Here is a 13,331-nt window from a genome sequence, read left to right as displayed (position 1 = left end):
CAACTCAGTCTCCATGTGGGTCCCCTAATATGGGGAGCAGGGGCTGTCCTGCCTTGGATTCTGTTGCCTGCTCTTTGCTCACTTCCCCCTGGTGGGGTGGCCTTGCCAGGCCACAGAGGAAGAGGATGCAGGCAGCCCTGATGAGACTTGATAGGCTGGGCTCAGATGGTAGGGGAGGAAGGGTTCCCCCTTTCTGAGGACTAGGGGAGGTGGGGTTGGGAATGGAGAGGGAGGAAGGGTGGGAGCCTGAGGAGACCAGGGAGGTGGCTACAATTGGGATGTAAAGTGAATTTAAAACACACACACACACACACACACACACACACACACACACACACACACAAGAAACAAAAACCTTAATTGGGTTTTCCAGAGAATTTGAACACTATGCTAAATGAGGTACAAGAAAAGTTACAGTATAGAGACAAGTGGGGGAGCGTAGGTGGAGCTGGCTTAGTAAGTACAGAGCGCTGTTTGAGATGAAGAGAAAGTTCTGGAAGCAGACAGTGGTGAGTGTTAAACATTGTGGAAGTGGGTCAAGATTCAGTATAACTTTGTAAAAATACTTCAGAGAAGGCAGGGACAACAGACTGCCTGACAGTTCAGAGGCCTGGCTGCTTTTCTGGAAGTCCTGCTTTTGGTTCCCAGTGCATGCTGGGTGGCTCCCAACCCCTGTAACTCTAGTTCCAAAGGATCTGATGCCCTCTTTTGTCTCCTGTGGGCATTACTTTGTATAGCTATGCTAGAGTTCAAAGGGGCCAGGAAGTGGTGCTTTTCATTTGATTGTAGAAATTTTAAAAATTCCTCGGTGATTTCTTCTGTGTCTTACTAGTCATTCAAAAATGAGTTTTCAATTTCCCATTAGTCGTGGTTTCTGCAGCTTCTTTTGCTATTGATTATAGTATGATAAAATACAAAAGACTTGCTTTATGGCCTAAACATGATATAATTTAGAGAAAGTATCCCTCTCTTGCTAGTTATGCTGTGGATGTCTGGTTAATATGTTTGTTCTGTGGTGCATATTAATCCTGAAATTTGTTTGTTTTTGTGTAGTGCAGGTCTGTGTGTGTTAATATCAGCCATCTCCTTAAGAGCAATCAATACGCACCTTATCTTTTGGTACAGGACTTCCTACTGAACTTGGAACTCATCAGTTTAGTAAGGCTGGGTGACCAGTGAGCTCCAGGGGTTCTCCTGTCCCTGTGTCCCTTGCAGTGGGCGATCAGGCATGTCCCACCATGCTCAGCTTTTTACATGTGTTCTGAGGGTCATACTCAGGGCCTCATTTTACATCTCATTAGCTCCTGAAACTTGTTTTGTAAATCTGCATGATTTAATAAAAATAAAAGTACACTGCTGTTGTATCAGAACCTATGTGCCCCCTATCACTTGCGTCTGCTGTGAGAAGTGAGAGTCCCAGTGTGTAGGGTGGTCACATCCACTTGACAGTTCTCTTTATTTGTATGCCACGGCCTCTTTATCTTACCTGGCATGACTTCTACTTTATTATGTATCAAAATATCTGTGCTGGTTTGTTCTTGGCTTCCCTTTGCTTAATTATATTGGTTTCGTGTTTTCACACTTTATCTTTATGTGTCTTTGCCAATGAGGTGTGTTTCCTGGAGACAACAAATAGCGGCACCTTGCTTTTTTATGTAACCAGCTAGCATTGGACTTTCTTCTTTCCTCTTGGTGTGTGGTTGAGACTCTTCCTCGTCTCTGCTTAGGGTTCCTTTTAGTATCTTCTGCAGCACTGGCTTGGTGATCATGACTTTAGTTGATGCTTGTTTGGAATATCTTTCTCTGTCAATTTTAAAAGACAATTTTGTATAATTAATTGTCTTAATAGACAGACCTTAGCTTTGGGGGTTTTAAATATATCGTTCTATTCTTTCCCAGCTTCTGGGGCTTCTCAAGAGGGTTGCTGTCATTGTAATATGATTTGGCATTTTCCTCTTACAGCTTCTAGGTTTTTTTCCCCCTTTTGGTTCATACGTTTGGAATTTTAAATATAATGTGCCATGGAAAGATCTCTGGTTTTGTCTATTGGGAGGTCTTAAATGCCTTGCACTTGGCTGTCCATTTCTTTCTCTTACTTGTTCTGCTATAGTTTTATTGAATAGTTTTTCCTATTCATTCAGTTTTTATCTCAGCTCTTCTCTACTCCTTGGATTCTTGGATTTATTCTTTAGTTATAGCCTAGATTTGTGCTCATTTCTTCCATTTTTATAACCTCTCTTTTTTCTTGTTTAGTCAAATGATGCTTTTGACTGTGTTTTTCATTTTAATTTGTTGAGTTTTCATTTCCAGAGTTTCTATCATCTTCTCTTTTCCTCTCCAAAAATAGCTTTTTTTTCCTTTCTCATCTGTGTTGCAGAGTATCTTTGAAGTACCTACCATTTTTTATAAGTAAACTTTTGAAATTCTTCATCTGGCATTTTACTCATTTCAGTGTCTTTGGATTTAGTAATTGAGGAGTTATGATCCTTTGGAGCCATCATTTGACAGCTCAATCGCCAGTATCACTCTGAGAACACAAACTTCCTTCTTTCCACAGCACCATGTTTCTGCTCCTTGTCTGTTGCAGTTTTTAACTGTCCTGTCTTTCTCTTTGCAGTTCATGATGTTCTGCCCTCCTGTCTGCCTTTGGAATAATTTATTCTTAGTTTTTCTGACTGTTTTCATCTGCAACATAACATAGAGGTGGCTTCTAATCTGCCATCTATGTCATGAAGATTTTTCTATGACTTAATTTAATTTCTAAGACGGGAAGTGCTCAGTCATAATATGTGCATAAATTCAACCTCAGAAGGCAGTGGGGAGACCTTCTGCATAGCATGTGGCTGTGCTGGTTGAAACGGTCCCCAGTAGTACAAAGATGGTTCCTAGCAATACTTGCTGTTGCTCAGCTTTTTAAGAATATTTGTCAATAAAGTGAAACTGAAACTTAATTACAGAAATAAGTCCTCATGCCACATTCCTATGTCCAAGTATAGTAAGTTGCATTTGTTAGAAATGGAAGTATATCAGCTTCTGTAACAATGAGAAGAGTTAGGAAAGTGAGAATGAGACTTTAATGATAATTTTATGTGAATTTCATTAGGAGAGCTGGAAATGTGATTTTTAGATCGACTGGGTCATGAGGGTGGGAGTCACAAGCCAGAAAGAGGGAAGGAATAAAGAGGTGGAGAGAGGAGGGCATGGTGCTGTGTAACCTGCTGGGAATCAGCTGATGTCTGCACTCAGTCGTAGGTCTACTAGTTTAGCATGTGAAGAAATGGGATCCACGTCTGTGTGCATTCATTTTGTATAAGTTTTCTTAGTTTTGTTTTAAAAAGTAATTTTAAAAAATTTTTATGTATATTTGTGAGAGGGCATCAGATCCCCAGGAACTGGAGTTACAGACAATTGTGGGCTGCCATGTGGGTGCTGGGAATTGAACTTGGGTCCTCTGAAAGAGCAGCCAGTGCTTTTAACCACTGAGCCATCTCTCCAGGCCATTATTATTATTATTATTATTATTATTATTATTATTATTATTATTATTATTATTGTGAACAGTGTTCAAGAGTTGTCACTTAAGTGGTGTGACAAAATGTGTTTAGAACTTAGCATATTTTATTTCCTATTTTTTATAGACACTCATTACCAAATACTTAAGGAGAAAAGCTTTTCTCTATAACTTTTGCCTTAAAAATAAGATAATGAAATTGACAGAATATTACTCATTATAAACTTTGTAGTGTAAAAGCAGTCTCTCCAAACACAGCTTTTAAAATTATGGAATTTCTAAGTTATGTTAATTTCATATTTTATTTTATTACAAAATTAAATTGTTATATTAAGGATCAGTGTCATGCTTTTGTGAAACAGAAAAGGCCCTGAAAGTAATAAAGTGACAGTTTGTATGTCATGCTTTTCAGCCGGGGGCTTTACGTTCTGTATTATATGTAGAAGTTGTTAGCTATTCTAAAGGTACAATAAGAGATTATTGTTCATATCAGTGTAATAAATTGATATTCCCCAACTGTACTTTTTCATTTTGCACATTGTCAGAACCTTGGACCTTAATCTTATCCTTTGATTGACAGCAGCGAGCAGGGAAAGAACACTTGTATTGTTAGGGACAGTCACATCTGTTCAACTTGATTCAGTGGAGGGTATTTGCATATTCTTAAGTATTTCTTCTGAGAGGGCTTAACTTCTCAAGTGCTTGATGCATTTTAAAAATTCATTCGTAAGGTATCTGCAATGCACTAATAGTTCTGTATAATATTGCTCTGCATAATCTGACAGATAAGACCACATTTTAGAATAGGTATTCTTTAGGGAGGTGACATTATTTTTTCTTATTTGTTAGGCAGAAATGTTAGGTTTTTAAAAGGTTCTGTAATGCTTTGATTCAAGAATAATAGCTTTACTTTAGGCAAAATTATCTCTCATAGGACAAATCAAGATTTATTGAACAGCAATACAAAGGTATTAGTGATACAATACCTTGGTTGGAAAATTGAGTAATTTTGTAGGAAATAATTCTAAATCTGGAAAGGCTTTGTGTAGTAACTTTCAGTTTACAGGGAGCACTGCCTAGGCTGAGGTTCTTGACCTGCCCAAGAGCACATGGCTTAGATGTGAAGCTCTAATGCAGCTTCAATTCCGAGATCATCTACCCTCAGAAAGTGATGGGCGGTGTAAGCCCTCCGCTTTAGTTATAGCAGGTTATCTGGCAGCTGAATTTCCTCTTGGCAGTAGCACACAACGAAGGAGGCTCTTATGCGTTATCGTATGATGCTCAGTCGGCTGTCTTGTTCTCACCGACCCTCCAAGCCCTGCTTGTGTAGCAATCAGTTGTGAAACCCAGGCAGTTGTTAATGGAATAGCAAACCCTTCCAGCTGTAAACCAGCTTCCTCTTGTGTAGCTCTGACGAATGGGCACGAGCTGTTTTAAAGAACCTTTTCGATATGCCGGGGTCGGTCAGCAGTGCTGCCATGGGCGTGAGCCCTGAGAAACGAATCTTTGCTGATACGCGTCACCTTAAGGAAAGGAGGGAGAATTGCGCACTAGGAGCAGGAAAGGTCTTAGAGGAAAATTATAGGTTTAACAGGAAAATACCATCCGATTACATTAATTTAACCAAGGAGAAAAAGAAGCAGTTAGTGACTACTTCCTGTGCCCTGCCTGTGAGGGCCCTTCTCTCACTAATCCGGAGGCTTGGCTCCTTTTCCTGAGGCAAGATCTCATGTAGCCCAGGCTAGCCATGGTCTCTGGCTGCCTTGCCTCTGTCCTAGAGTAGGTGTTCTTTAGGGAGGTGGCATTACAGGGGCTGGGATTACAGGTGTGAGCCCCGTGTGTGCTTTCCTAGTTTTTATTCCGTGCTTCCTCTAGTTTAAGTATTTTCGCCTGGGCCATCTTTTTCTGTTTTTATTTTTTTTAATCTGTTTTCCTTAGATATAAAGGCTGTAATAAAAGCTCGTCACAATTTTATTATTCTTTTACAAGAATTTCTTAGTGAAGGAAGTTCTTAATTTTTTTTTATTGGTTATAAAAGAATTCCAAACTACATAATTATTATTTTTTCCTCTTCCAGGAATCCCCTTCTGGTCGGAGAAAAGCTCTCGCTACTAGCAACATTAATATGAAGCAGTATGCAAGCCCTATGCCAACTCAAACTGATGTCAAGTTAAAATTCAAACCGTTATCTAAGAAAGTTGTGTCTGCCACGCTCCAGTTTTCCTTATCGTGTATCTTCCTTCGAGAAGGAAAAGCGACGTAAGTTTCCGTCATCAAACGAGTGACTTCGTTCGTGTCGTGTTTCACGACACCATAGCCTTTGTCATAGTAGGCTGGCAATAAGGTGACCATCCTGTGGCGTACCAATCATTCTTTGTGTTTTGGTTTGTTTGCCTTATTTCGTTTTGTTTCAGAGGCTGAGTTAAAGGCACTCGCTCATTAAAAATACTGCCTCGATTTCCTAGAGTGACAGTGACATAAAAGCTACCACAGCTACTTTCAGTTTTGAGTTAGATACCATAGTGGATTGTGTTTGTCTTTATGAGAGCAAATGGTTCTCTCAGGTGCAGACAGGTCAGTCCTTAGAGCAACTGAGATGTGACAGAAATGCAAAGGGAAAGGTTTTAGGATACTAAGGTTGAAAGAACTTAGGGAGAGTTTGCCAGTTCTCTTTCTTAGCCCATCCTTCAGGATTTACTTAGGAAGGACAGCTAGAGAAACAGTGTATGTAACTATTATCCTTTCAAAATCAAATTGAGCCGGACCTAGTTATTTGTATCCACTGTCCCAGTACTCAAGGCAAGAAAATTTGAGAGCAGTGTGGGCCCCGTCCCTGCTGTCATTGTGTCTCCGTTGCTGTGAGGCCACCCTGCCCTGAATTGGACTCGGGCAGGGGTTGAAGCTGGAGCCATGGAGGACCAGGTAGGGCTCCTGGGCCTGGTCTTCTTGGCTTTGCCAGCCTGCTTTCTTCTACAGCCCAGGCCCACCTGCCTGGAGGTGCCCCGCCCACCGGAGCTGGGCGCTTCCGTGCCAATCATCAATCAAGGAAATGCCCCACAGACATGCTGGCTGGCCAGTCTGGTGGCGGCAGTTCCTCAACTTCCATCTTCCCAAGTGACTCTGGTTTGTGTCAAGCTGACAAAAAGTGACCAGCGCAGTACTTTTTTCGAAAAACAAAATAAAAGCATCGCTTCTTAAGTGGTGCATAAGCACTCATGGCAGATAATTAAGTCAGGGGTGAGTGATATGGACAAGGCAAGAGCCTCAGCTTTGGAGTACAAGATGAAGTGGAAATGCTATGCTGTGAGTTTCCTAGTCAAGATGAGAAAGGCGGTCGGTCTGCACACAGTTCTGTACCTGTTTAGCCCAGTAGAATACGTGGTTATTGTAACTGGTCACGTCTGCTGACTGATAAGGCTGGCTCTGTGTGTCACTCAAAGTGAGAGGTTTGGCCCTGGTCTCCAAGGCAGCAAGTGACTTGGTAGATGGCATAGTAAGCAGAGGGAAGCAAGCATCTTAGGAAAGCCTATAAATACTGGTGTGTGTGTGTGTGTGTGTGTGTGTGTGTGTGTGTGTGTGTGTGTGTGTGCACGCGCGGGCGTGGGTGTTACAAAGATCTTACTCTGAAGTGTAAGCCAAATGAAAGGAAAGGAAGTGAGGAACAAGAGAGAACAAACCAAGATGCTTTGTCCTCTGAGGGTACCATTCCTTCTGCTGCCAGAAGCAGTCAATGCATTGGCACCATTCATGGCTGACTAGGTAAGAGAAAGTTCATTTAAACCAAGAGTCTCCATATAATATGAATAGGAATTTGTTGAATCTCCCTTTTCTGTCCCTTGGTTTCTCACTGTCACCATGGAACAGTATTGAGCTTTAAAATGTGAGGAAATTTAAGTGGCAAAATTAAGCAGGTTACATTTGAAGAGTGATTATTTTTTAAACTTATGCCTATACTATTACCATCATCACCATTACTGTTTCTGTTTCCTTTTGTTTTTTGAGAACAGGGTCTAGTATCTTGGCTCTGGCTGGCCTGGCACTTGCTATGCGACCAGGCTGGTGTGGAGCGTGCTGCCTCCCGGGTGTTAGGTTGTAGCCATGGTGGCCATGTTATCTTTACTGATAATTGAGAATTTGGAAGGCACTCATACAAAGTAATACCACTTTTCTTGTTCATGTACACAATGAAATTTGTTTAAAAAGAGAGAAATACTTTTGTTAACTCAGCCTATATGAAATAAAATGTGAAGAATGTCTATAATTGGCTTGCTTTTAAAAATGATAACATATAAATGATAAAACTAATAAAGATTATAAAAGAACAGTATTTTACTTTTTCTGTCTAAATTTAGAGGAAATATATAAAATTGAAAATTTGTTGTACAACATATTAAAATGTTGTCTTCAGTAAGATTTAAGGTAAAAATGACAGATCACCAAAACTTAAGTGATTTGTCTCAAGATATTTAATATAAAATTCATACATTTATATTTTTTAATATTTCAAGATAAACAGTCATATTTTATCAGGTATATATATGTTGTTTAACTTATACTTAGCTGAGGATTTCACTTGCGATTTTTCAAAGGTCCAGCTCTGCTTTAGATGGTCTGTTTTAGTTGCAGTGGTTACCTCCATGGAAAACTTGCACATGGCGGCGGTAAACATGGCTTGCAGGTTTACCATTTGGTTCCCTCCAGCCCACAGATCCAAGTGTGTCATGGTTTTGAATTAAGAATTCCTGTTCTAATTCCTTTTGTAAATTGAAGTGTTTTATTTTAGATTCTGAAATATATTTTATTAAGATATAATAATAAATGTAAATACAATACATTTCAGAGTATGTAAGTGTTTGCCTGCATATATGCCTGTGTACCATGGGCATGCCCGATACTGGCAAAGGTCAGAGCAGAGTATTGGATCCTTTGGAACTGGAGTTACAGACAGGTGTGAGCTGCCATTGTGGGTGCTGGGAATTGAACTCAGGACCTCTGGAAGAGCAGCCAGTGCTCTTAACCTCTGAGCCATCTCTCTAGCCCCAAATCATATTTTAAAAGTTGAAATTTATCTAATTTGTGGACTGCCCTGCTGTTTCATGAAACAGTGTTTTGTTTCTAACCATAATGCTGAAGAAGCCGTACTTGGATTCTCTGCTGAAACCGTTTACCTTCTGCAGGACAGCAGCACAAGCGCCTGCTGAAATGTAACCACTTAGAGTCTAGTTTCATTTGCTTTGTAGCATTAAACACACCATTGGGAAAGTCATGAAATATTTAAAATTCTTAATTTTAAAACATGAAAGTACACAACATGAAAGGCATACTCATATTTCACAGAAAGAAAGGGCATGCTAATATTATGTATTGTATATCCATTATCCAACGTGCTTAAGTTCTGGAAGTTTTCAGATTTTAGTTTTTCCCAAGATTTTGGGGTGTTTGCAAACGCATAAGGATGTCTTAGGGATGAGACCCAAGTCTAAGCACAGTGCCACTTAAGTTTCATACATGCTTTATTTATGTAACCTAAAGTAGTGTTACCCAATGTTTTTAGTGCCCCCGAACTGTGGCTGCCGCCTGTCACGTGTCAGTACATGACATGAAGTTCCATCATGTGGCTCCTCATCAGAAGGGAAAGCTTGAGAGTGCAGACTGCTTTGGGTTTTGGAGGGTTTGGGGCTTAAGATTTTCCAATTAGGTAGGCTAAACATCTATTTTCTAATTATTTTTTTCAAGTGATGTCACTTAATAATCTCTATTATATTTTGACTAATTTCATACAGGGATGAAGATATGCAAAGTCTGGCTAGTTTGATGAGCATGAAGCAGGCGGACATTGGCAATTTAGATGATTTTGAGGAAGATAATGAAGATGACGATGAGACGCGAGTGAACCAAGAGGAAAAGGCAGCAAAAATTACAGGTTGGCTTTACTAGCCAGAGCCAAATGTTTCTTTTCTAGTTTGTTACTCAAGATTTGATTTCTTTTTGAACTCTAAGGTCTTTAAGAGAGTATGTTGTACGTGTGCTTTGTGTGTATACTTATACTTTGTTTATTTCTAATCAGATTCAATAAGATTCAGTGTTCCTTTGGTTTTAGTTTTCAAAAAATCTTACGGAAGCCTTTTCTTCGTAGTTAAAACAAATGATGTGTTTTTGTTAATTAAAAAATAACCTACTTATATTCTTATCCTCTTGTATAGTTGATCTATTAAAGATAGAATATTTAACTCCTAAAGTATTTAGTCTCCCCCCCAAAAAAATGATGTGTGACCTCACCCCAATCTGTATCATTTTGCTCCATTTTATACTTCTTGCCTTGAAATTTGGTCCAGTGTTGATCTTTATGACCTATGTTTCATTTGCTTATCACATTTATTTTACTTTCAACCCATCTCTGTTTCCTTAAGTACATCTCTAATGGGCATCCTATGCTTCTTAACAGCTGTTTGCAGGGCTGGGGCAGTGGCTCTGCTAGTAAAGCACCGCCACACAAGCAGAGTGACCCGAGTCGTTTCCAGTGCTGGGAAAGATGGGGGATCTGTGGGGGCTCAGTGAGCTAGCAAGATCAGCAAGCTCCGGGTTCAGTCAGAGAACCAAGAAAGACACACCTGCAGCACACATGTGCGTGCGCCCAGCTACATACTACGTGTATGTGCACATGAGCACACACATGAGGCTTAAGGCACTCTCTATACCAGCAGCTGGCACACTTAGCTTCTCTTACACTGATATGTGTGTGTGTGTGTGTGCATAAATAAATATATATATGTGTGTGTGTGTATAGTGCATAAATATATTTATATAGTTTGGGGCCTTTTCTTATTCCCTCCCTCTTGTCTCCCACATCTTGCCACTCTGATTTTTAAATTTTTAGAAATATCTTATATGTATAGGTGTTTTGCCTGTATGTATGTCTGTGCACCACCTGCACACCTGCGCTTCCAGAAGTCCCTGGAACAAGAGTCAGAGACAGTTGTGCTTTGCTGCTGTGGTGCTGGGAATTGATCCGTGTGGTCTGTCAGAGCAGCCAGGGCCCTTCCAACTGCAGAGCCATCGCTTGAGCTGCTAAGAAGTTTCTTTTAATTTTAGCTTTTTTTTTTTTCTAGAGTAAATTGAAGATTGTTGTATTTTGTTTTTCTTATAGAATAATAGACTTTAAAATAAATAAACCAGACAGGTAAATGATTGAACCTGTGGATCCTAATATTAAAATTAAAACAATGCTATTGCTCCTCTTATAAGATATGTAATATAATTTTCTTTGTCAGTCCCTTTTCTCTATCTCATTTGGGCTGTTGTTTTTATTTCAGTAGTATTTGTTTTCCCACCAGTAATAAATGCTAACATACATTGCATTTTCTAATGATACCAGCAGCATCATGATAACTTTATTTTTTTTTTTTAATATGGTATGCCCTGGGTACGGCTTTCCTTCCCCGGCTCCTCTCAGATCCTAGCTACTTCCTCACCTGCCCAAGTCCACACTCCTTCTTTCTCTCATCAGAATATATCAGGCATCTAAAATTGTAATAAAAAATAAAATAAGAAAATAAAAAAAATCAAAATAAGAAAACAGAAGAAAGAAGAGCCAGAGAAAAAGCACAAGAAACACATAGATGCTGAAGCACACACATTGCACATAAAAAGCCCATAAAAGCAAAATTGGAAGCTATAATATATAAGCAAAAGATCTGTAGGGAAAAAAAAAACTCAGACAAAACATTGTGACACATATAAAAACCTTCAAAACTACCACTGAGTTTGTTTTGTGTTAGCTTCCTGTGGCTGAACACGGGGCCTGTCTTTACGTGTGCTTTGTATCCCCGCTGGAGAAAACTAATGTTTCCTTTGTGAGCAAGGATCAGTTGGAGATAACTTCTGGGTTAGGGATGGGGGCTTGTGCCCACTTCCCCTCTCAGCACTGGGGTCCATCTGACTTACATGTGTGCAGGCCCTGTGGATGCTATGCTACTACAGTTCCTGAACTTACATGCATCAGGCCTGGTGTGTCTAGAAGGCCTTGCTTCTCCCGTGCCTTGATAGCTCCCATGCCTACTGGCTCTTAGATATTTGTTCCCATTTACCACAGGAGGAAGCTTCTTTGATAATGGCTGAGCAAGATACTGATCTATGTGGATAGCAGAATATTGGTGGGAGCCATTTTATTGCTATGTTTTCCCCTACGGCCATGGCCTATCTTATTCCAAGTCCCTGGCTACCCAGGCAGTGTCAGGCATCGGCTCCATCTCATGGAGTAGACCTTAATCCCAGTTAAGTAATGACTTGTTACTCCCACAACTTTTGTTTCACTATTGCACCAGCATATCTTGCAGGCAGGTCACCACTGTAGAGCCAAGGCTTTGTAGCTGGGCTGGTGTTTTACCTTTGTCCTCCCGCAGCGTTCAGAGGACCTTCCGCACCATGAACATTACTCAGTAGGGGTAATTGCTCAGCTTGACTTCTCTGTTCAGTGAGGTGTGCAGGTGTTGCCTTCAGCTGTAGGGCCTTCCCTTCAGATTGTGGAGAGCAGCAAATAGCCTTGGCAATAATCTGGCTTGTTTGGAGGTTTCCATGGGAAAACCTTGCACTGTGTAATTTACTTTGCTCATATTTCCAGTGCCCTCTTCTGCTTTTTCCAAACAGTTCCTTGAGTGAGTGTGGCTTGGAGGTTATTTACCTGAATATGGGAAATCAGTGACTGGGTGACTGAGGGAAATGGCTGTTCCTCTCTCTGCAACTGTTAACTGTGTGTGGGTCTTCAGGGAGAGGTTGGGTCTTAGTAGCCCTTCCCTCATCCATGATGCAATGTTGCTGAGCTCAGTATAACAGGTCTTGTGCAAAGCATCTGTTCCTGCTCACCGATCCAAAAGCTGTACCATGGCCAGAAGATAGTGGCTCGTGGCTCCTCCCACGCCTCCCCATGCTCTGGCTCTCTCAGTCTTTCTGCTCCATTTTACATGATGTTCTGTGAGCACCGGAGGAGGTGATACAGTCGGCGCTTTGGGGCTGACAGTCCAACAGTCCTTATTCCTAGCACCTTGATCCGCTATGAGCCTCTGCATTCGTTGTTGCGCACTGCCGACAGAAGCTTCTCTCCCCAAGGCTGTGAACAGCACTTACTGTAGACAGCCCATTTAGGCCCTGTGACCTGCCCAGGCATGCACCTTTGACCAGCTTGCATGATCAGATGTGAATTCTGCTTGTAGAGCAGGCCTCACATACAACTAGAAAGCTGTTGGCTACCTCTGCATAACAGCCACACCGTCTAGTGTCCCAGCAGGTGTGTCTTGACTGGCGGTTGCTGTGTGTAGCTTGAAGGGTTTACAGATGTATACGGATATGGATTTTTTCCCTCCCAGTGACTGCATAGTATCTTCTACAATAGAAAAGCAAGGTATAAGATTATACAAGTCTAAAAGGATAAGCAAGGAGGAAGTTCCAGCTAACTTCCAGCCTGATATCTCTGTATCCTGCAACCAGAGTGTAATGTCTTCAGCATGTAAGAGGTGACAGGTGGCATTTGTCTTTCTGTGCTTTGGTCACCTCACTTAGTAGAATGCTTTCCTGCAAATTTCATTATTTTTTCATTTGCTTTATGGCCTGATAAAGGTCTATCGTGAATGTGTACTGTGCTTTATCATCCATTCATCAGCCAAGCGCACCTGGGTTGACACGGTTTCCCAACAGTTGAACATGAGGTGCGAGCACCTCTGCAGTAACAGATGGAGCCCTTTGCCTATTGGCCCAGCAGTGGGGCAGCTGCTCTCGTCTGTCCGCCCTGTTTTTAGCTCCTTTAGGATTGTCTATTGTGATCTCC

General features: G+C 41.0%; 1 protein-coding gene across 18 annotated transcripts in view; it reads left to right on the top strand.

Annotated features, from left to right (window-relative positions):
• The window catches only part of EHBP1 (EH domain binding protein 1), a 298,811-nt gene that overhangs the window by 125,818 nt on the left and 159,662 nt on the right, over positions 1-13,331 (top strand). For all 18 annotated transcript variants that reach the window (XM_084798375.1, XM_084798377.1, XM_084798376.1 and 15 more), the window contains exons 6-7: positions 5,589-5,770; positions 9,295-9,434. In XM_084798375.1, the coding sequence (XP_084654501.1) occupies positions 5,589-5,770; positions 9,295-9,434 (322 nt within the window). The remainder of the gene's footprint in view (positions 1-5,588; positions 5,771-9,294; positions 9,435-13,331) is intronic.

Source organism: Acomys minous, assembly GCF_964271855.1.
Source record: "Acomys minous genome assembly, chromosome: 10".
Lineage (NCBI taxonomy): Eukaryota > Metazoa > Chordata > Mammalia > Rodentia > Muridae > Acomys > Acomys minous.
The sequence above is the reverse complement of the archived record's forward strand: the minus strand, read 5'-3'. Positions and strand labels throughout refer to the sequence as shown.